Source organism: Eurytemora carolleeae, unplaced genomic scaffold, assembly GCF_000591075.1.
Source record: "Eurytemora carolleeae unplaced genomic scaffold, Eaff_2.0 scaffold1084, whole genome shotgun sequence".
NCBI lineage: Eukaryota > Metazoa > Arthropoda > Copepoda > Calanoida > Temoridae > Eurytemora > Eurytemora carolleeae.
Genome location: NW_019396972.1, coordinates 31,739 through 56,943, shown reverse-complemented (window position 1 = coordinate 56,943; position 25,205 = coordinate 31,739). Strand labels below are relative to the sequence as shown.

At 31.3% G+C, this 25,205-nt stretch overlaps 1 protein-coding gene across 1 annotated transcript; it reads left to right on the top strand.

Annotated features, from left to right (window-relative positions):
- Positions 1–3,428: 3,428 nt before the first annotated feature.
- LOC111710661 (N-lysine methyltransferase SMYD2) lies at positions 3,429–22,785 on the top strand (the record flags this gene model as incomplete). The annotated part of the gene is given in 18 exon segments (XM_023484785.1): positions 3,429–3,479; positions 3,582–3,674; positions 5,540–5,571; positions 8,266–8,314; positions 8,610–8,646; positions 10,049–10,149; positions 10,870–10,922; positions 11,488–11,538; positions 13,569–13,629; positions 13,916–13,959; positions 14,987–15,052; positions 15,616–15,656; positions 15,706–15,829; positions 17,975–18,021; positions 18,310–18,372; positions 19,342–19,402; positions 20,703–20,778; positions 21,280–22,785. Coding segments are annotated over 18 exon segments (1,136 nt in total), but the record flags the coding sequence as incomplete, so codon positions are not given.
- Between the last annotated feature and the right edge of the window lie 2,420 nt (positions 22,786–25,205).

The window sequence follows — 25,205 nt, the reverse complement described above, 5'->3', positions numbered from 1 at the left end:
GGGGGGGGATGTCAGTTTAAAGCTAGATAATGGCTTTACAACATGTAACGACTTATGCGACCTATACTATTCAGTTTTAATTTTAAGTTCCCGATTTTCATTTTCTTGAACTGTCGAAAATTTCGAGAAAAATCCCTTTGAAATGAATTTTCTGTGAGCTTTTTTTCAATACTTTCAGACAGTTTTTAAAACTATCTGGTAAGCTTTTCATTGATCGAATAATTGTCGATTTTTTATTAAAGATGCTGTAGACGCAATAGAAAGCAAGCCTCAATTTATAGAGTGACATGTCCTATTCACAACGGTACCCTAGGTCTTGTAACAATCGAAATTGTGAAGAGATGTTTTTATTTAACAAGTATTAATTAATTTGCATATTCATTAATTAGAATTTTCTGCATTTAAAAAAAAAGTATTAAACTTGATTATCAAAGTTTCTAAATATTCTTATTAGAATTTTAGGAATTTTAATATTTAATAATTACATTTTGTTTTTAAATTCCATAGAAAGTTATGCCGTGCCGGCTAATATTTATCTTCAAATGAAATAAACGGGGCTGACCCAGAAAATTCTGAACATGAGTTCACCCATCGCATCACTTTTTTGACTTTTAACTGCTGCTTTCTAAGCCGTATTCTTCGTATTACATTTTCGCCGATTTTTCTGTTAGAATTATAATCCAAAACTTGGATACAAAAAAGACACCAAATTTATATACAAATTTATATATATATATATTTATATATATATACATAAAAACGATCTCAATATTTCTGATTCAAAAAGTTGAGTCCATTAATGTATATATATCAAAATATCATTATAAAAGTTGAGTCCATTAATGTATATATATCAAAATATCATTATAAAAGTTGAGTCCATTAATGTATATATATCAAAATATCATTATAAAAGTTGAGTCCATTAATGTATTTATATCAAAATATCATTATAAAAGATATCAAATATTAAAATCAAGCATTATAAAATAACGTTAAGAAAAGATTTATATATAAAAATGAGCGAACCAGTTTAGAACCCTGCATAATGCACATTAAAAAAACAAGAGATATTTGACGAAATATATTACTGTTTAGTTCGGCCATCATTTGTCCTCTAAAATTACGTGTTTGACTTTGAATTTTTGTGAAATATATTTTTTAAATAACACAACTCTAGCGAGCTCATTAGTGTCATTTAGTATATTTTCGTTGGAACAATAAGTTGTCAGGGGTTGTGTTTTCAAAAGTACGCTTAGTAATACACAAAAAAGTTCACAATATTTTTGTTAATTATAATAAAGCAAAAAAAGTAAGACACTTAAGATCAAACATCATCGAAAAATATTAAGTTGTAAAAGAAGCACAGAAAACCAGTTTTATTATGAATATTGATTATAATAGATAAATTTAAATCCTTGTTTCTCCGTACTTATATACTTCACAATCGTTAAACACTGAATGCATTCACAGGGCAAGAACAGTATATTTCGTTAAATAGAACTCGGGTTGCCACAATACTATTTTTCTCTATACTCTAACTTGTCTCATTTTTACTCTTCATTGCAAGATTAGGGACGGTAGGAAAGGTTTAATGTTAAAAGGTTCCTTATTATGACTAAAAATTATTCCAAATAAACAGTGACAGCGCCTTTAACCTGTGTTGTACTAAAGTCATGAATAACCTAATGTTTCGTAACAGGATTTAGGTTGATAAACTCATGAGCTGTTACTTTCTTCTTGTATCGGTCAACTTGAAGATATTTCAACTATTTGAGGTCTACAATATAAAATACATTAGACTAAAATACAGGCTGTCCCAATAAATATAGGAATTGAGTGAATTTGTTTGTTTATGCTTTGGTTGCATACTTATACGCTAATTCTTAACAAAGACGATTTTGAATTAGTCACTTAATTCCCATGTTTATTGGGACACCCTTTATAAACTAACAGCGGTCTAGTTCTATTCTGTGATAAATGATACGCAGAAAAAATTCAATGATAACGTCATTATGATAAAAATTCAAGATAGTTAATTTAAGGAATTATACGCTTATCTTTACTGTTTGACAATGAAAATTCAGATTAAGAAAAACATTTTCTTTTCTGATATACACAGTTCTGTGAAAGGTTATCCTTTTATAATAATAAATTAATAATAATAATAATACTAAAAATAAACATATCTATTTTAAGTTATCCGGCTCACGGTTCTAAAGTTTGACCCTTGTCCCACAAATCTTTGAATTTCGATCGGAATTGTACCTCTTAAACATTCATTTTTCGCCTTTTCTCCTTTTTATATTTTGTAGGCGAATATGGTTTTAAATGAAAAGTGTATGAAGACAACTCCGTGGGTTTAAATATTGTTGAATTAAAGACCAAAACAAGATTAAGGAAACCGAACACGTCTCCATCTGGTTAGTCCAGTGCAGGCTTTTATGTTCGTCTTTTATTACTATATTTAATACATAAAAGGACTTGTGATTTTTTAATGCAATGATTTGCTATTTTGTTGCTTGCTATTCCGCGCTTCCAAAAGAATAAAAAGCATCTTGCAAGAACTAAATTGAGAACCAAAAACTCTGGCATAGAAAGACGACTTTTAGACTCAAGTTATGACCTTTAATCGTCCAATAAACATAAAATAACGTTATTACTATATAATGACAATATTTGCTTTAGAATAACATCAAATGCACTTGAGTGTGTAATAATGTCGTTTTCTGGTTCTCACTGTATAGGAATACAATTTGGTAAAATTCAGTAAACATATTGCTAAGCAATTCAAATTTATATCGTTCTGTCGTTTTTATTTCTTTGATGCACGTCTGTAAAATTTTAAAATGTATTATCTCGTATTTATTTACCACCCCATAGACTCTATAGTATGCATATAAAGATAGTGCTCACTATAGTTTTCAGATAGTATGTGCACAGTCAGTTCTGAATCCTGCACACATTGTTCAAAGAAAGTAGGAAGGAAGTGTTCCAACTGCTGCAAAGGAAAACCATCAAAATTCATTTTTAAAAATATTCTTCCAGCATTATTTTTGAGTTTTCCCAGATTTTTCTGGGAAAACTGATTTTCATGATAAAATGATTCATTACAGCATTGTGACGCATTATATTGAAAAGCTAAATTTTGACGAATAAATTAGAAAGAACAATGACATGGTGCAATGAATAAAATGTCTAAGTCCTTCAGTTTAACACTTAGCATCCTATAAAGTATACGATGTAAAATATATGATTTTTGTTTGCAGTGGAGGCAAAAAAAATCTTTATTTTTAAATAATACTTTTTTCACTCTTTTTGTTAGTTTCCATAAAAAAAGAATAGAAAAATATAACTTTTATAATTTCTAATTCTAAAATTATTTAAATTGTCAAAGATGATATTTAAAAGTATTCATAAATAATCAGGTTTGAGGACCTCTATGCTAAAAATGTCTGAAAGTCTGGCGGGCAGTGCCGGTAGGACCATATCTGAAGTATAAAGTTATATACATTAGAAAATTAAAATGAAAGTTTTTGTATAAATTCGAATCTGGTAATATTTGATGTGTTCGTTTTCAGTTAACTACTGTAGTTCAGAGTGCCAGCGAGCCGATTGGGCCAACCATAGAAGCAACTGCATGCCGGTCAGAGTAGAGAATGTGGGCACTTCAGGTATATTCAATATATGCATGTTTGTCCAATAATTGGCATGACTACAGTCTGATATGATGATAAAGTGCAACTTTAGAAAAGAATGTCGTCACTTTTTAGTCAGAAAAAACCTACGTCAAGCCAAACCAAAGAAAATTGTACGTTATTGAAATCTTTTGGAATCTCATAAGAAAAAAACAATTTTTAATTTCTAATATGAAAACGGACATGTTCGTAAAAATTTGCCTTAACTTATTGTCAAATTTTAAGGTCTTTATAGTAACACAAATTCCTGGTTTACGTCTCCCTGAACCCTGGTTAATGTATCCCTGAACCTTGGTCTACGTATCCCTGAACTCTGGTCAATGTATCCCTGAACCTTGGTCTACGTATCCCTGAACTCTGGTCAATTTTTCCCTGAACCCTGGTCAATTTATCCCTGAACCTTGGTCTACGTATCCCTGAACTCTGGTCAATGTATCCCTGAACCTTGTTCTATGTAGCCCTGAATCCTGGTCTATGTATCTCTGATCCCTGGTCTATGTATTTCTGATTCAGGTCTCCTGAACCCTGGTCTAGACTCTAGGTACCCCTGAACTCTGGTCAAGACTCCAGGTTTCCCTGAACCCTGGTCTAGACTCTAGGTACCCTTAAACCCTAGTCTAGACTCCATGTTTCCCTGAACCCTGGTATAAACTCCAGGTACCCCTGAACCCTGGTCTAGACTCCAGGTACCCCTGAACCCTGGTCAAGACTCAAGGTATCTCTGAACCCTGGTCTAGACTCAAGTTAACTCTGAACCCTGGTCTTGACTCCAAGTATCCCTGAACCCTGGTCTAGACTCCAGTTATCCCTGAATCCTGGTCTAGACTCTAGGTACCCCCTGAACCCTGGCCTAGACTCCATGTATCCCTGAACCCTGGTCTAGACTCCAGGTACCCCTGAACATTGGTCTAGACTCAAGGTATCCCTGAACCCTGGTATTGACTCAAGTTAACTCTGAACCCTGGTCTTGACTCCAAGTATCCCTGAACCCTGGTCTAGACTCCAGTTATCCCTGAATCCTGGTCTAGACTCTAGGTACCCCCTGAACCCTGGCCTTGAATCCATGTATCCCTTAACCATGGTCTAGACTCTAGGTACCCCTGAACCTTGCTCTAGCCTCTAGGTGAACCCTAGTATAAGAATAATAAAGAAATAGGTTTTGTTTTCTTGAAATATGCTGATGTTTACTTCCATGTTAATCATTGTATGTAAATTACAAAAATAAGGTTGGGTCTAGGATTGTTCAAACCAAGGTTGTATAATAAGGTTGATTTACTCTTGATGCGCTTCAATGTACGAAAAATGTCGTCTCCTAAGATATAAAATTTTGATTTACCTATCCAGAAGACATTTTGTGTACATTGCAGCGCATCGAGAGTAATTAACCTTATTATACATTCTTGGTTCAGACTAAATTATCCTAGAAAGAGAGTGACACACTAATCATGATAATATTATGACGACTTTCCTTAGATCTGTGATTGATATTAAATCAAAATTTGGCATAAAATGGAAATTATAAGAGAGCTAAAACGTGGTTTATAGTTATTCAAAGTTTTTTTTAAAAGATGGTATTTCATTCTGAACAAACCTTTTTGACACAAAAAGGGGGGTCGCTGCCTGAGTTCCATCTTCGATAGAAAGAAAAGGATGCAAGAGCACCGTCTCCCCATCTTAAGCATCACATTTTTTTATTTAAAAAACAAATATTTCAACAAAAATTGCATTTTCATTGCATTTTTAATTCTAAATTCGATTCACCCATTCATTTATTGTTCAACAAAAATCAGAATAATTTTTCAAAAAGAAATTTATGGCTAAATTTATCTTGTACTATGCAGGAAGAGGGCTGGTGGCTACAAGGAAAATTAAGGTAAATAAATTGTTGACGTAACAAGAGAGATAGAGAAAATGAGAGAATGATTTAACAGAAAATCACGAGAAAAAAATATTAATAGTTAAATAAACCAATTTTATATCAAATCATTCTTCTTCTTTAAAACTATTTATTAGCTAAAACATGGTTTAAACACAATTTAGAAGCTTTTCGCATTGAAAAAAATGTTAAAATATTTTTTGCCTCAAATGAAAATGTCACTATTGAAATATAGCAAAATAGAAAAATAAAAATAAATAACTTCTCATTTAGATCAAAATAATATGGCATGTCAAAGAAATAGTTCCTTGAACTTAAGACCTCTGACAAGATATGAGAAAAAAATAAATTTTGAGAAACTAAGAAGATTGAATTTTTAGAACCTTAACGCTTTTCGCTATGAATATATGAAAGGCGGGGAAAAATTGCATTAAAGATAAATTTTAAGCTTTCAGATGATGATTTTTTAAAAACATCCAGCTGCAATTGACGTTCACATGCATTCTAAAGTGGAATTTTAAATGCCTTCGTTCGTTTTACTGACAAATTTCTTTCCACTGTTTGCTAAGTCTTGTTTGATTTACAATATTTTACATCAGTCAAATATAGGGTCTTTAGGGTTTTTGGAGTTAATCTAAAAAAGCAAGTATGCAGTGTTGTTATATGATGATATAGTAACAGATTCACGATGAGTTTGACATCTTTCATGTAGAGCCTAAAAAAAATAGACTTTTTAAAATTTATTTAATCTTCTTTATTTTCCTTCCTACTTATTTGGTTTACATATTCAATATTCAAAGTTGGGTTTAATTTAACGTGTTAATTTTGGTTCTTAACTTCTTACTTTGAACCAAAGACTTTGCAATAGCAGATTTTAACTTCCATTTTTGTTATCGCGGTCGGAAATTCAAATTATCTTTTTTAAAGAACTAAATTGGAGGGATGAATTTTAATTACTAGACACACATATTTTTTACTTTTTAGTGATTTTAACCAATTGCATTTCATGATATAAATCTATTTTATCAACATCAAGTCCACAAAACATTAACTATATTTTGCATCTAATGATCCTTAATTGCAAACTGTCAAACTCAAAGCTTCCAGGGTGTGTCAGAAATCAAAAAAATTAAAAAATCATTATTAGTATTCTTGAATCATTTTCCAAGTTTGTTTCCCCCCCCCCCCCGACTTCTCTGACGTATGTAGATACTTGATGAGAACTAGTTCAATGACAACTAACTAGTGTTTAGAATTTAAGTGAAAATGTCGGTCGACGGTTTACTTGTCCGGAGATATTTTGTCTTTAAACGGAAATATACAAACTATAAAGCCCCCCCCCCCATTATCGCTGCATTAACGTTCTTAATTAACATTTGAGCTTTTTAATCATTGTCCATAACACTTTTGATTTAAAGATAAACTCGCGGATTTTTAAAATTGTCCCTTAAAGGGACTGTAAGGGAAAAATGAAAGGGGGTATAGGCTGAAAGTTAATCACTTTAGCTCTCGATCGCGACCCATGAAGTTATATCTGATGTTCCTGTCTCGAGAAACTGATTTACAACTTTGTCAAATTTATACGAAAATTGATATATATACAATTTTGTATAAAAGTAGTGGGTTTAGAAAGATCAAATTCAGCAAATATGCAACCAATCTGAAAACGATGATATCCCAGAGAAAGCTAATTGTAACTTAGGTTTACTCCAATTCTAATTTTATATTTTTTATTTCAATTTTGTATAGATTTAATATTATTTACACGTCCGTGTTGCTTGACTAGAAATTCCACCAATGGCAGTGCAGTAAAGTGGTCACGTGATACAAGCGGAGACATGTGACCAGTATACTGCCCTGCCATTAGTGATAGTTTTGGTCACGTGATTTAAGTTTAAGATTTTCTAAATTTTACATATATGAACTTTTGTATAATTTTAACACAGTTTTATATCAATTTCTCGAGACAGGAACATCAGATAAAACTTTCATGGGATTAGCTTTCAGCATATACCCCCTTTTCTTTTTCTTTTACAGTCCCTTTAAGATATTTGTTAAATTTAAACAATGTACTGTTTCAGGGGTTCAATTGGAAATTTTGACCTTACCATAATTTATTTACTATGATAATCCATTGAAATTGGTCTGGGACAACATTACAGCAGTGTACTGAGGAGAAACATAGATAAAATATCAATGCGGAGGAACTGCTTAGTCAGATGCAATTCAAGAGTAAACAATTCTATTTAGAGTTCCGAGAAAGTAAGCAAGATCTACAGTTAGTTCAATTAAATACAGGGTTCAGAAAAAAGCAAGATCCTTTAATAATAGTTCTTTCTTGTAAAGTGGCGAACAACAAGGACATCCAAAAAAACTTTTTTTTTCAAAATTAGCCAAATATGATTGAAAGATGTACAAACAATAAGAAAATGAAGAACAAGAAATATAGAAATCTCAAAATACTTCCATCTGATATCATATAAATATTTTAAAATATTGTAAAATGTAATCAAAATAAATTATTCAAGTTAAGAATCTATAAGGAGGAACTATAAAGTGTGACATACATACATACATACATCACGTGGATTTAACGGTTCGGTCCTTGTCCCAGAGAACTCTGCAGGGACCAGAGAGCGTTCTGAATTTTATAAATCAAGGAGTATCAATATATTCAATATCTTTTTATAGATGGGAGAGTTAATAATCAGAGAAACCGCAGCCATTGCTCTCCCAGCAGGAAAGAAAATGTGACAATGAGAACAATTTAAAGAAAATTGTTTTTGATCAAAGAAAAAGTTTTCATTTTAAATTTTTCTGCCCTGTTCCAAAGTGTAATTTCTTTTAGCTTCCCCTACCGCCTAGCAACATCAAATCATTAATCGCTTCATATAGTTTAAAAACCGGGAGTAAAGTACGTAATAACTGAGGACGTCAGCATAGTCTATCATTATGCAACTCCATTTTGCAAGATTTAAAAACCATTTTAAAAATCTGGTTTTGCTATTTTGTTTGTTACATAAGTTCTTAAACAGGAATTGGAATATGGGAAGCTGGGGAAAAAATCTACAGGTAAAATTAAAGTTTACACAAAGAAATGAGATCAATCACCACGACTTTTTTCATACTTTTTAGACAAATGAAAGGTATTTATTTAAACATTCCAGAATTTCCTACGTGAGTCATCAACGAATTTGAATTAAAAATATTTCTTTAGTTTTCAAGCAAAGATATTTACTTTGGAGAAAAACTCAGTGGGTTGAACGATCGGTTGAGATATACGAAACAAGTCTGTACAATGTACAGTTCTGAATAAGAAATGATACGTTTTTCTTTCTCTAATCAAAAACTCAGTGGTAGGGGTTGAACGATCGGTTGAGATATACGAAACAAGTCTGTACAATGTACAGTTCTGAATAAGAAATGATACGTTTTTCCTTCTCTAATCAAAAACTCAGTGGTAGGGGTTGAACGATCGGTTGAGATATACGAAACAAGTCTGTACAATGTACAATTCTGAATAAGAAATGATACGTTTTTCCTTCTCTAATCAAAAAATGACTTCACCTCTGAAATAATATGCTCTAGGTAAATACTTTTCCTCTCAACCGCTCGGTGTCAAGTTTGTATGTTATGAAAATGTGTGTTCACAGTAGTTAAAGACAAGGAAGTTATATTAAAAAATGTGTGTTCACAGTGGTTAAAGACAAGGAAGTTATATTAAAAAATGTGTGTTCACAGTGGTTAAAGACAAGGAAGTTATATTAAAAAATGTGTGTTCACAGTTAAAGACAAGGAAGTTATATTAAAAAATGTGTGTTCACAGTGGTTAAAGACAAGGAAGTTATATTAAAAAATGTGTGATGCTTACTTTTATAAAATATTTGTGTTTCTATTGGTTGAAGACATAAAATTTATTAGAAGAATATATTTTAATTTCTTATTTTAAACAGCAAAGAGTCTAAACTTAGAATCTATCTTTAGAAAGTCCCCGGAAAAAAAGTTTCTGGAAAAAAACCTGGAAATAAAAAAATCCCAATTTTCTAAAGTATAAGGGCAAAATGTCACTGGAAATAAAGTCCTGAGTTTTAGATTCCTTTTTTTGCATGGTTGTAAACATCCTTTGTTCCCATGCATTTTTTACTAAAATAGGAGTTTTTTTTGCGGAGACATTTTTGAATAAAATTTACTGGAACCAGACTTTATTTTCAAAGAGTTTTTATTTCAAGGACTTTTTCACAAGACGTTTTTTAATGCCAAAATTTAGGACTTTATTGCAGAAAAGTTTTTTATATTACTTTTTCTGCGGTTACTTAACTGCCACACTCACAACCGCTCGTTTAACCCCTACCACTGTATTTTTCTTTAAATCGAATATATCATTGGTTTTCGAACAAGAATTCTGTTTTAATTCCAGATATTTTTCCTCTTTCAAAGCTAAAAATGAATTTAACTCTAGATATGTTTTGTTCAGACAAGTTGAAAAATTACCTAAACATCAGAGAGAAGAATTCTACCGTTTAACTAGAAAACAAGGTCTACTAGAAGTATCAGAGAATCTACTGAAAGCTTCAGGTATTTGTAGAACTTAATTTTACAGTGTATCAAGGAAACAAGGTCTACTAGAAGTATCAGAGAATCTACTGAAAGCTTCAGGTATTTGTAGAACTTAATTCTACAGTGTATTAAGGAAACAAGGTCTACTAGAAGTATCAGAGAATCTACTGAAAGCATCAGGCATTTGTACAACTTAATTCTACCCTTAAACAAGGAAACAAGGTTTACGAGAAATTTCAGAGAATCTACTGAAAGCATCAGGCATTTGTACAACTTAATTCTACAGTTTAACAAGGAAACAAGGTCTACTAGAAGTATCAGAGAATCTACTGAAAGCATCAGGCGTTTGTACAACTTAATTCTACAGTTTAACAAGGAAACAAGGTCTACTAGAAGTATCAGAGAATCTACTGAAAGCTTCAGGTATTTGTAGAACTTAATTCTACCGTTTCCAAGAAAACAAGGTCTACTAGAAGTGTCAGAGAATCTACGCAAACCTTCTGGTATTATGTAGAACACAATATTCTACCGTTAAACTAACTAGGTCAGAGAATCTACTGAAAAGTATTTCTGTTTATTTCTAAAAAAACTGCTTCTTTATAATATAATCTATGAAATGAATAAATGGAGTACCCTTTTTCTTCAGTTGCTGTCAACTACAAGTCTAAATTAATAAAACATTGATATCTTTTTTAAACACTTTAACCTGGTTGTTGTTAATAAAGTGAATATGTTCAGGAGATGATATGATAAGAACGGATATGGCCAAAAGTGTAGCAGAAAGAATACAGGTTAGACTGTACAATGTACACTGCACACTACATTGAAAAACTTGCACCGTACACTATACATTTAGCTGTATTCAAGATTTAAGCCGGTGCTCAATTGAGCCCGGTTTTAGCAGATTTGAGACGGGGCTTAAATTCATTAAATTCGGACACTGATTTCTTTTATTGAATCTGCGCAAATGTAAAGACCCCAAAAAAGAAAATTCGGTAGTTTTGTCCAACTCGTTCAACGATATTTTCTTCTGGCTCTGTCAATCTTCTAAGTACACGTAAACTTGGCACTAAAGCCAAATTTTGTTAATTTGATAAGTTTTTTTTGACATATTTAGACATCATCTTGGTTCAATGAAATAAGAAAATGAAGCATGTAATTTCGCACACTTGAAAGAAACATTCTTTATAAAAAGTACTCTGATTGATTTACTGTTAATTTCTTTTAGAATTAGTTATGAAATATATTTTTGGTTTAATATAATTTCATCTGATTTAATTTAATTTGATTTGATGTTTTCTTATTTGATTTAATTTGAATTGATTTAATTTGATTTAATTCCAAATTTTGTTTCAGGAGACAGCAATATTCTTTAATAATGATATCAAAACAGAAGATGAATGCAAGGAAATAAATAAAATCAAACTAAATTAGTTTTTTGCTTTCCAAATGTTTCAACTTCAGAATCATTATATCACGGCTTAGAAAAATTAATTAAATAAACCCAAGTTTGTTCAATTTGATCAAAGGAACTGAATTCTTGTGTCAAACTCTTATTTTCGAATCCTTATAACTGAATATATTATTTCAACGTTTGTGGCAAGTATTCACTTCCTTTGCCGAAATAAAAATGATTTTTTAATATTAAAGAATAAATACATTTATCTTTTAATACGAAATATGTCAAAGAATGTAGAAACGTATTAACAAAACATACAAATATGTTAATCCACCTTGTATGATTAATATTCAGATCAATTTAAAGCGTTTTTTCCTGCATACAATTTACAAATTCCTGCCCCAGGATGACAGCCGGTGATCGATTCAGAAAACGCTGACCGCGCAGTTATGATCTTCAAGTTCTTTAAAACTGTTTACGCAGTATTCCGGGGGTTGGATTCCATGTATTTCTTATTTTCAAAATTAAAATGATATTTTAAACATAGCATATGAGTTTAAAATTAATTACTTTTTTAATAATAAAAAGACAATAAAAGTTAAAAAATAATTTCGCAACGCAATTTCGATTGATTTCATATTGTTTCTACAAAAAAAAATAAAACACTAAGAAAACAATTGCAATTTATTTTTTATGTTACTTTTTTTAAAGGTAATGCATTACTTCTTTCTTAACCCTATCCCCGCTGGGGTACTTGAAAACCAGGATACGCTGGGGGGGGGGGGGAAATTTGACCCCCCCCCCTCTAAATCCCATTTTTATGTCCAAATATGACAAATGATACATCATTAGAAAGCTCTTGTGCAAATTTGCAAATTTGCAAATTTGCGAAAATTGAATTTTTTATCGCAAAATCCAGTTTTATAGTAAAAATGTTTGCAAAAAAAAAATTTGTCCAAAAAATGACAAATTATACATTTTTGAAAAGCCCTTGACCATGCCATTTCAAATATGCAAAAATTTTTGCAAAATTTTAAATAACCTGATTTTTAATCAAGAAAAACTAAAAATGTGCAAATTTCCTTTGACAGGTTGTTTGCAAAAAATTTGCAATTTTTTTTTCGCAAAACTTGTGCAATCCGTTTCCTTATGTCATAGGCTTTCCAAAAAGCTAAATTTTATCAAAATCTGACAAGTGAAAGTGGGTCAAAACAAAGATTTAGTTTGCTACAGGCAAAAGCAGTCATTCAGGCAGTGTGCCTGAGGACTCAGGCAGTTAGTATTAAAGCCCGGTTTTAGGCCTAAAGGGAGGGCTTTGGGTATGTAAGAAAAGTCAGAAAATTTCAACAGCCTCAGACCAATACTTTTTGAGTTATGTAAAAAAAACTACACGGGGGGGGTCCCCCCCCAGCGAGAATAGGGTTAACCTCCGATGTCCAGAGGTTAAGGCGTGTATCCTATTTAATAAATAGAACATGTCTAATCCTAAATATTTTCAAAAAAACTCTCATCACTCCTGTCTACAAAAATTAGAATAATCGGGATTTAGAAAATTTAACCAATTAAACCAGTCAAAAGTCAAATTTAAAATCTAAGACGTGTTATTTTACCGTTTTCACTTTATTTTCTCCTGTCATGACGTCATGAATAATGTCAAAAATGTAATCACAACACTATTTACATCTTTAAACATATTAATAGAATACATATAGCACTCTATTGAGGTATTATTGGGGTCATGCAAGTTGTCACAAAAAATTGTAACGAAAATTTGGACTTGATCGGTTCAGCCGTTTTGATGTTTATTGAATACAGAATACAGACAAATAAATGGACAAATATTGTCTTAGACAATTTCAAATTTAACTGTTTTTATTAACTTAAAAAAATTATATTAAAATTGTTTATTATTTTTGGTGTTCAGCGCTGAAAATGATAGGGTTTTGAAAACAATTTTTCCAACGAAAAAGCTTTTTGTTTCGTAGATATACGTTAAATTTTGGTTTAATAATTTAAGATTTATATTTATAAAATGTAGTGCTTGTTTCTCAAATTGGCGCTAACCAACCATAGCTGCTGCCCTAACAGCAGTTGGACAGGTAATGCAAATAAAAAACATTAAAAAATGTCCAAACAACTCATAATAGGAAAAAAAATCATTTTAACAGGTTAACGTCAAAAGCTGAACAACAATTATCCTACAACATTTTCCCCTCAAAATTTTAATATTCATGACAGTATTTGAAATTTCTGTAAATTCTGCAAAAAGAACTAAGATACTCATTTTTTCATGTTTCAAAAATGAAAATAAAAAGGAGCCCCTGCCCCACCCATAGTTGCCCCACTGCACCATGGGGTTCACAGTATTCAAAAAAAAAATTTCAGGTTGTTGTAAGAACCCCCGTCAATTAGAGCTCAGATCTGCCAAGGAAATCTTTGCTTAGTTTTACAAATAAAGAATATTTGAAAGCATGTTGGTTTATGCTATTACATTTTCTTCCAAAAGGAATTGAGTCTTTGACACAAACTCAAATTTTCTAATCCCTATTTGATATCTTTGCAAAACGATGTTGTAATTTTTTTTTTTTCTACGACATTGGATTGGAAAGAAATAGGAATTAAAAATCAGAGTTTGTGGCAAAGACTCAATTCCTTTATGTTGAAAACTAGATTAAATGAACTGTTTACTCGCCTTAAACTGTAATGTTCAGCTTTTCAACCTGATATTACCATTAATATTTTTAATTCCAACTTTTCTATGAGCAGAATTCATGGTTTTAATATATAAGGTCATCACTCATCAGACTGTAAAAGTATAAGAACTAGAACACAAGCTATAAAACACTGTTGAGGCAAGAAATGATATTAAATTAATGTGAAACCGGTTGTGTTTTATGAACCTATAATGACTTAAGTTTTCCGCTAGATATGTTTGCCGCGATCCTAATCAATGTTAATAACAATGTAGATCTCAAAGATTGTCAAGCACAATAGATGGCATTGGCATCAGAGAAGAGAACCAATTACACACAAAGTCACAAGTGCAAATATAGCAAGGAAAACGAAATGTTCTCACATTAGTTGACATGTTTTCCAAGATTAAATAAAAAAGTGTAAACACAGAAAATTAATTACACATAAAATTTGACTTATTTTACTGTAAGATAAGCACTTCATTTTAAAATTATCACTATTATTAAAAATTTTGTCAGACACAAAAACAAAGTTGACACTTGTAACGTAAGAATACAGCTGTACTGACTATTGAGAGTGTACAAATTCTACGTTGCCATCTATTGTACTAGAATATATTTGGTAGATCCAATTAAAATACAATCATGATTTAAGATTCATCCTCCCCTTGTACATTTTTGGGACCTTTCTATTTAAGACAGTGTTTAAAAGTTTCCAATTCAAAGTTTCAAATTTCTGCAATAAAGCGAAGACAACGTGAAGGATATAGAGGCTGGGGAGGAGGTTACTGTTAACTATGTAATTGTTGAGGCCAGGTTTCACGAGAAGGTAAAATGGATGATTTACTTCATGCACTATGTATTTTAATTAAGAACGCTTCCCGCCATGTGATTTACAATCTGCTTATCTTTTAATATTTGTTTATGTTGTGATTTTTTATTATTTGTGTGTTTTTTCTCCAAATGTTCTGCTCCGACAAAAATAAGATAATACTCCGATCTGGAAACTATCCATATCTCGCACAGAAAAATTAGAAATATAAGGCTCTTCCGGGACAGAAGGCGTAGTTTCATCTAACACTACATTTCCGATTCACAACAGTACCTTTTAAACCTTTGAATGATCAAGGATGACGGACTTATTTTTATTTGTCGACAGAAACTACTATAATTGTAACAATTAGAATTGGACCATTGACCTAATACTGCACCCTCTAGATGATCTAGACTATCTGGGAAAGTCAGGAATTGGGAATGCCCTACTAGATTCTGAACTGCACCCATCTACATGATCTAGACTATCTAGGAATATCAGGAATTGGATTCTGACTGGGATTTATATCTATCTAGTTTGGAGTACAAAGATTTATTTGTAAAATATAAATATTTTAGAGTCTTCGGCAAGCAAGATTATTGGACGGTTGGGGATTCCAGTGAGTATCCTTTTATTATTGTTATTATTATTATTATTATTACGACTAGCTGTGTATGCCCCCTGTGTGAGATATCAGGAGAAGATGAGGAGAGAGAGGAGAAAGAAGAGATTCAGGAGAAGGAAGAAAAAATAAAATCAGAAATTAGAAAAATTCAACAAGAAATGATTCAGGTAACAACATGGAATATTCTAAATTCTAATTTTTTTAAAATTCTGAATTAATTTTCTTGCTTAAAGGCAATGCATGGTGGTTGAACTGAGTACTGTAGTATTGTGGAGGAACTGCTTAGGATTATTTGTTTCTGTAATGTCTCATTGTTCACAAACGTTTCTGTAGATTTCCTGAAATTTTTATTGAAAAGACGACATTTGAAGAAATCTGCGAACAAATTCGTAAAGAATAAGAAATTCTATATAATGATGAAAAAGAAATAATTGATTCTAACATTGATTATTGACAGATTTCTATTTAGAAATACATTCCAAGCATCTAATTGGTTTACTGTGGAATATTTTTTACATTTTCGTCGTCCTTATTTTATAATTTAAAAAAATCTATTCTATAAAACGTAACCACCCAAATGAATGATTTTGAACGTCGATTTTGCGATCAAACGCAGTAATTTACATTATTAAAACGTTTTTATGCCTCAAATGAATCCTACAAAAATTATTCACAATACTACATTTTTACTTTAACTACCTTGCCGGTCACTACCTTTAAATAAGTTTTACAAATAGACTCTCAATCAATTTTTAGTGGGATATATTAAGTATTAATCTCTGTTTGTTTGTTTGTTTAAATGCCCCATAACTCTTAAACCCCTAGACCGATTTGCCTCAAGTTTTAATTGGGAAACCTTGAAAAACCACGGAAATGTTCTTATGTTGGTTTTTGAGATTCTTAGTTAAAGGGACTGTAAAGGAAAAATGAAATAGACTGAAAGCTAATCAATTTAGCTCTTGATCACTACCCATGAATGTTATATCTGATGTTCCTGTCTCTTGAAAGGGGTATAGACTGAAAGCTAATCACTTTAGCTCTTGATCACTACCCATGAATGTTATATCTGATGTTCCTGTCTCTTGAAAGGGGTATAGACTGAAAGCTAATCACTTTAGCTCTTGATCACTACCCATGAATGTTATATTTGATGTTCCTGTCTCTTGAAAGGGGTATAGACTGAAAGCTAATCACTTTAGCTCTTGATCACTACCCATGATTGTTATATCTGATGTTCCTGTCTCGAGAAATTGATATAAAAGTGTGTCAAATTTATACGAAAATTCATCTTTATATAAATTTAGCTTGCCTGGGTGTCTGTTTGTTTGTATCCTATAAACGTCAAAATGGCTGAACCGATCGGGCCCAAATTTTGTTTGGGACCTCACGTAACCCCAGGGAGGGTTAATGAATGTTCAAAATTTAAAAAATTTGCCTCCATAAAAAATCGATTTTCATTAAATTTTTGAAAATTTTTAATATACACGAAATTATTTGTTGAAATCCGCGAACTTTTTTCGTTTTGTTTTGCAATGTACACAAAGAGAACATGTTCACAATTAAAATAGAAGATGGGCGCAAAGTGCCCTAAAAGCCTAGTATATATACAATTTTATATAGAAACAGTAGATTTAAACAGATCACATTCAGCAAATCCACGACCAATCTAAAAACGAAAATATTCCAGAGAAACCTAATTGTAACTTTCTTCAATTATTATTTTTATAATTTTTATTTTTATTTTTAATAGATATAATTGATATTATTATTTACAAGTCCATATAACTGCATACTGCACTCTCATGGGCGGGAGTTCTTGTGACATAATACGGACTTATAAATAATATTATAAGTTATTTATCAAAAATAAAAGTAAATATTATAAAATAATAGGAGAAAACCTAAGTTACAATTAGGTTTCTCTGGAATATCTTCGTTTTTAGATTGGTTGCCGTTTGGCTGAATGTTATCTGTTTTAACCTACTATTTTATTACAACATATATTATTTCATATAAACATGATACAGTTTTATATCAATTTCCCGAGACTGGAACATCAGATAGAAGTCTTATGGGTCGCGAGCAAGGGCTAAAGTGAAAAGCTATCAGCCTATATCCTCTTTCATTTTTCCTTACAGTCCCCTTAAGGGCAGGGTCGACATTTATAGGGGAAAAATGACTAAAATCGTAATTTACTACTAAACGGCGGGGGTAACTATGAGTACCCTGGGCAATCTGGGTTGCTAGTTTTGCGATATTTTTCTAGTCTACAGAAAAAAGAACACACCAAACACACACATGTTATTGTCAAGGAATGTGATCGGAATCCAGCACTTGTTTCTTGGAAAGCACTTGCAAGGTAAAAACGGGATTCTTAATAAATATTTTTTAATATTGATATGAGATCAGCTAAATGACATGTTTTCCTCTAAAGGTTATAGGATGTAAATTCAAATAGAACCAGCCTGGAGTCAGACCGTATATGATCAGGCGGGTCAGTCCAAACCAGGACCGCAAAGGGCAAGGGATATTCAAATGTACACCGGTTGTGCGTGGAATTTGTGTGGATATTATTAATCTTGATCGCTTGATATTGCTATCCAATGTAGGCACTTTTCTGAGTTTTAATATGTTCTTGTTTTTACAGTTTACAGAAGGATATAGTGGACTTAGTTTCCCAACTTGAATCCGCTCAACTACTCCTCTTCAGGTGACAAGGTTTTTATTATCAACTAATCGTTCGAAATGTATTTTAGGGAGCTACATAGTTTGTTTAATCGTTTCTTAATATATTTCAGGGATTTTAATTATTTATTTTATCGTCTCTTAATATATTTAGGGAGCTGTATAGTTTATCTAACCGTCTCTAAATATATTTTTGGGAGCTAAATAGTTTGTTTAACTGTCTCTAAACATACTTTAGGGAGCTGAATAGTTTGTCTAACTGTCTCTAAACATACTTTAGAGAGCTGAATAGTTTGTTTAACTGTCTCTAAACATACTTTAGGGAGCTGAATGGTTTGTCTAACTGTCTCTAAACATACTTTAGAGAACTGAATAGTTTGTCTAACTGTCTCTAAATATATTTTAGGGTGCTAAATAGTTTGTCTAACCGTCTCTAGATATATTTTAGGGAGCTAAATAGTTTGTCTAACCGTCTCTAAATATATTTTAGGGAGCTAAATATTTTGTCTAACTGTCTCTAAATATATTTTAGGGTGCTAAATATTTTGTCTAACCGTCTCTTAATATATTTTAGGGAGCTAAATATTTTGTCTAATCGTCTCTAAATATATTTTTGGGAGCTAAATAGTTTGTTTAACTGTCTCTAATCATACTTTAGGGAGCTGAATAGTTTGTCTAACTGTCTCTAAACATACTTTAGAGAGCTGAATAGTTTGTCTAACTGTCTCTAAACATACTTTAGGGTGCTAAATAGTTTGTCTAACCGTCTCTAGATATATTTTAGGGAGCTAAATAGTTTGTATAACCGTCTCTAAATATATTTTAGGGAGCTAAATATTTTGTCTAACTGTCTCTAAATATATTTTAGGGAGCTAAATATTTTGTCTAACCGTCTCTTAATATATTTTAGGGAGCTAAATATTTTGTCTAACCGTCTCTAAATATATTTTAGGGAGCTAAATATTTTGTCTAACTGTCTCTAAATATATTTTAGGGAGCTAAATAGTTTAGTGAATCTATCTCAGCTAGCTAGGGACGAAGAACAACTAAACCAGGTAAAAAATAACAATGTCTTGTTGTAACACATAAATTTCATTAGAAGGAGATGATTCATTTAATGTTTTGTCCCATTCTGCATTATATAGTCTGTATATGTACTGTACCTGTGTACAGCTTGCTTTAGCTGCTAAAATTCGGCCCGGTCTTTGAAATGAGCCGCAGTTTACAGTGACACATATGGTGTGTACCACTAAACAGGATAAATTAAAGACGAGCAAGTAAAATAAAGAATTAGCCTAGTGGGCTTTAATTCTGAAACCGTTATTTAGCTCACAAAGCATAGTTTTGATTAAATCAAGGTCTGTTTATTGCTTTAACGAGTATATAACCTTATTTAAACTAAACGCCTTTTCAGTATCATATTTAAGCCTATTCAATACAATATTTAAGCCTATTCATTATCATATTTACGCCTAGTCATTATCATATTTAAACCTATTTACTATCATATTAAAGCCTATTCAGTATCATATTTAAGCCTATTCATTATCATATTTAAGCCTATTCATTATCATATTTAAGCCTATTCATTATCATATTTGAACCTATTCAATATAATATTTAAGCCTGTTTATTATCATATTTAAGCTTTTTCCTTCTCATATTTAAGCCTATTCATTATCATATTTATGCCTATTCAATATCATATTTAAGCCTATTCAATATCATATTTAAGCCTATTCAATATCATATTTAAGCCTATTCAATATCATATTTAAACCAATTTAATATCATATTAAAGCCTTTTCATTATCATATTTAAGTCTATTCATTATCATATTTACGCCTAGTCATTATCATATTTAAACCTATTCATTATGATATTTAAGCCTATTCATTATCATATTTAAGCCTATTCAATATCATATTCAAGCCTATTCATTATCATATTAAAGCCTATTCATTATCTTATTTAAGCCTATTCAATATCATATTTAAGCCTATTCATTGTCATATATAAGCCTATTCATTATCATATTTAAGCCTAGTCAATTTCATATTTAAACCTATTCATTATCATATTAAAGCCTATTCATTATCATATTTAAGCCTATTCAATATCATATTTAAGCCCATTCATTATCATATATAAGCCTATTCATTATCATATTAAAGCCTATTCAATATCATATCTAGCAGCAGTTAAATTATCTTATTTAGTGAGACACACTATAGGTCTAATAAACATATTTGATTGAATTATAGCTCGTTAGATTTGTCCTGTCTTGCATTTGTCTTGTCCTATTTTGTCCTGATATCTTCTGTGTCCTACCCTCTAGATTCTTCCTGTTTTAGAGTTTAGAGGATTGGGGTCAGCTGTTGAAAAAACTCAATGTAGAGAGAGCTTGGAAGGATTATAGGTCTTGTTTAGGTAAACATCCTACATATTATATATCCTGTTTAGGTAAACATATTATATATCCTGTTTAGGTAAACTTATTATGTATCCATTTTATGAAATAACTCTTTTTGGTCGAAATCCAGAAAAAAAGAGCAGATTAAGCAGAAATAAAAAAAAAAAATTTGTTTAAAACTAAATCAGTTTGTTTAAAACTAAATCAGTTTGTTTAAAACTAAATCAGTTTGTTTAAAACTAAATCAGTTTGTTCAAAACTAAATCAGTTTGTTTAAAACTAAAAAAGATTTTGTTCAAAACTGAGAAATTTATTTAAAAATGAGAACACTTTGAACATAATGTGTAGAATATAAATATTAGTGAGACAATCTATACGTTCACAATTTCAACAAAATGTTCGTAAATTCTAATTATTTTCGGTAGTTGATATTACATACAAAATGTTTACGGTTTCTAACATTAATCAATATAAAATCAAAAAATATAACTTTATAAAAAGTTTTTTGATAATTTCAGAAAAGCTTGATTCTTACAAGAGTTCTCTACACCTGGGTAATCCTCCAAGCGATACTGAAATTAGACAATTTCTTTGGCTCATGTGATCTTTTAAACTTTTTCAAGCAGAGGTTTAACTAGGGTGTGTTATATTGGAGGGAGATAGTAAATTGTTTTTTTTGTGCAAGCTTTTGGCGAAAAGAGTTAAATCTTAGAATTTCGAAACGTGAAAGCAAATCATTTTAAAATTTTAACCACTTAACTCAGAGGTTTAAACTCAAATTGTTTAATCCCTAAATCTTGATCTAACAGAATTCAAGATTTGAAATAACAAGGTCTACGACATGGGCTTGCATAGATCAGAGCTTGCAGAACAGAGTAAAAGATACACTTTCTCAATTTCTGTTGGATTGCTATCCAAATATACCTCTCCACCCACCCCTTTCCTCCTTGGTTAAGCCCTTGCTTTCAACGGACTGTCTGCGAGTTTTTAGGGTGCAATCTCTTCCTTTTTTTGAAATCATAATTTACATTTACGTCAAAAGGTTTTGCATTTTTTATTAAAAAATACCATGTTTTTTCCTGGTCCAAAGAAAAAAAACTAAAATGTTTAAGAGGATTTAAAAACTTCCTGTATACATACAATCATTAGCTTCCTCGTTTTATCAGACATAATCTTGGTTCTACTTAAAACTCGGGCACAATCCCTTTTATACTATCATAAATATTAAATACTTGTAAAGAAAGAGAATATTTTTGTAAATGCTTTGAGACAACAAACAATGCAACTTTATATAAACTAAATTATTTTAGAATGCATTCCATCAATCCATCCAATACAGTAAATAGTAATTTTAGAAAACTGCAAAACGTTCTGAATAGAGTGCGGCCCATAAAAGTGTAGAATGGGTAGACTGTTTGACCAATGTTTAGATTTAAGAAATTGTTATGAACATGAATCAGAGAAATTGTGCAGTGTACACAGAACATTTTATTAAATAAGTTAATTGATATTGGTATTAAACACATGTAAGATTGTCTAATTGATATTGGTATTAAACACATGTAAGATTGTCTAATTGATATTGGTATTAAACACATGTAAGATTGTCTAATTGATATTGGTATTAAACACATGGAAGATTGTCTAATTCTCGCCGGTATATTTCACAGTTTTATCGGTTTCACTGTATGTTTCACTGTATGTTTCACTGTATGTTTCACTGTATGTTTCACTGTATTTTTCACTGTATGCAATTGTCTAAAAAAACTTTAAAATGTATAAAAGGCTCAACATTTTTTGTCATATTGTGGGATTTTTAATTTTTTTTTAACAAAAAATGTTATTTTAAAACTCTCATCAATTGAAATAACTTTGAATAATATCTAAATATTTATTGAAAGTTTTAAAAGAAAATATTTAGCTTTGAATGATCATCTTACTATTAGAGAGAATGAAGTAAATATTTGATAATTTTTTCGATTTCAAAAACCTTAATGGGCGCTTAAGACAGATTAAATTTTATATTGATGATTTATTTTTGCCAATTTTAAAGAATTTTAAGAATCTATAATTCAGTGTTAATATTTCAATTTTAAAGAATTTTAAGAATCTTTAATTCAGTGTTAATATTTCAATTTTAAAGAATTTTAAGAATCTATAATTCAATGTTAATATTTCAGTTTTAAAAAAGCTTAAATCATGAATGAATAATTTCCGTGCAAATTTTTTTTTATTTTAATGATTCTCCAATAGTGATAATTTATTTGTTAAAAAATAGATATTTGTTTTAGAATTTAAGAAAATCTAAAATATTATATTGTTTCTTCATTTACGTTATTTTTTATTGTAATTATGTTATTCATATAGTTTAAGAAATATATCTTACCATTTTAACTATCTCAACTAACTTCCTTTGCTTTCTGTACTATCTTAATTACCCTTACTACCTGTAATATTTTAATTCTCTTTACTTCCTGTACAATCTAAACTCACTTTACTTCCTGTACTATCTGAACTCCCTTTACTTCCTGTACTATCTTAACTCCCTTTACTTCCTGTGGTATCCTAACTTCCGTTGCTTCCTGTACTATCCTAACTACCCTTACTACCAGTACTATTTTAACTCTCTTTACTTCCTGTACTATGTTCCTGTGCAATCTAAACTCCCTTTACTTCCTGTACTATCTTAACTCCCTTTACTTCCTGTGGTATCTTAACTTCCGTTACTTCCTGTACTATCCTAACTACCTATTACTTCCTAATTTATCTTAACTACCTTTACTTCCTAATTAATATCCTCCCTATCTTCCTGTAATAATTACAACATCCCTTATTCACAACTGAAAACATGTATTCCTATTAAAAGTTAATTAATAACTATAAAACACTGTAATCCGGAAGTTTACCTTTGACGAGAACATCTATTTATCAAAACATAGGATACTAAAAAATTCATTAAAGAAAACGCCCTTGATCCTTTCCATCAAGCTGGCCGATTCTTCACCCCCTCCCTCCCAAACTTCCCCCACCCCCCTCCCTACTCCATATCATTTAAATGATTCAGGGAATACTCGTCCCGTTTTCCCATTATTCTTACGATTGTACTTTTCATTTCTATCATTCTTTAAATAAACTTTCCCTCATCTGCATTCATTTTCTAGTTAAATCTTTATCTTTTCTCCTTATTATTGTTAAATCCTTTTTCGCTTTCACTTTAACCCTCCCTCTATCTTATATTCCGTTTACCATTCCCTCATTCTCAAAGGTTGCTTAAACCCTCCCCTCAATTTTCAAGTTTACCTTAACCCTTCCCTAATTATTTAAGTTTACTTAACCCCTCCCCTCATTCTTCAAGTTTACTTTACCCCTCCCTTCATTCTATAAGTTTGCTTTACCACTCCCCTCATTCTTTAAGTTTGCTTTACCCCTCCCCTCATTCTTTAAGTTTGCTTTACCCTTCCCCTCAATCTTTAAGTTTGCTTTAACCCTCCCCTCAATTTTCAAGTTTACTTTACCCCTCCCCTCATTCTTTAAGTTTGCTTTACCACTCCCCTCATTCTTTAAGTTTGCTTTACCCCTCCCCTCATTCTTCAAGTTTGCGTTACCCCTCACATTCTCCCTTCAATTTTCATGTTTACTTTACCCCTCCCCTCATTCCTTAAGTTTGCTTTACCCCTCCCCTCATTCTTCAAGTTTGCGTTACCCCTCACATTTAAGTTTGCTTTTTTTTCCTTATTCATAAAGTTGGATTTTCCTCTTTCTTTATTCGTCAATATTGCTTTTCTTCTTCCCTTATTCTTAAAGTTTGTCTTTCCTCTTCCCTTATTCGTCAAGTTTGGGTTTCTTCTCTCTTTATTCGTCAAGTTTGGGTTTCTTCTCTCTTTGTTCGTCAACTTTGGGTTTCTTCTCTCTTTATTCGTCAACTTTGGGTTTCTTTTCGCTTTATTCGTCAAGTTTGGTTTTCTTCTCTCTTTATTCGTCAAGGTTGCTGTACCTTCCCCTCATCCTCTAAAGTTTCTTTTCCACTCCCCATATTCTTGAATTTTACTTTACTCATCCTTTCGCGCTTAAAGCCTTTAAATCATTGAAAGAAAGCCGGTATTAAGAGCAAAGCGTTAACAGAAAAACCCTGGTGTTTGTGGCCATTTCATCTATATATATATAAATAACGTAGTAATTAATCTCTGTTTGTTTGTATGTCCGAGGATAACTCAGGATCCCTATGACCTATTTAACTCAAATTTTAATTTTTGGAACTCGGGAGAACCACGGGAATGCAACGCTGGGCACTTCAGCTAGTTCCAGATGAATATTTATATTATCTGTGTACGCCTTTGTCACGTGCTACGCACGCATTATACTTAACTATATTGAGATGTTTTACAGACTATCTACCCTACTCTAACCTCCTCCAGAGAAACCTAATTGTAACTTTCTTCAATTA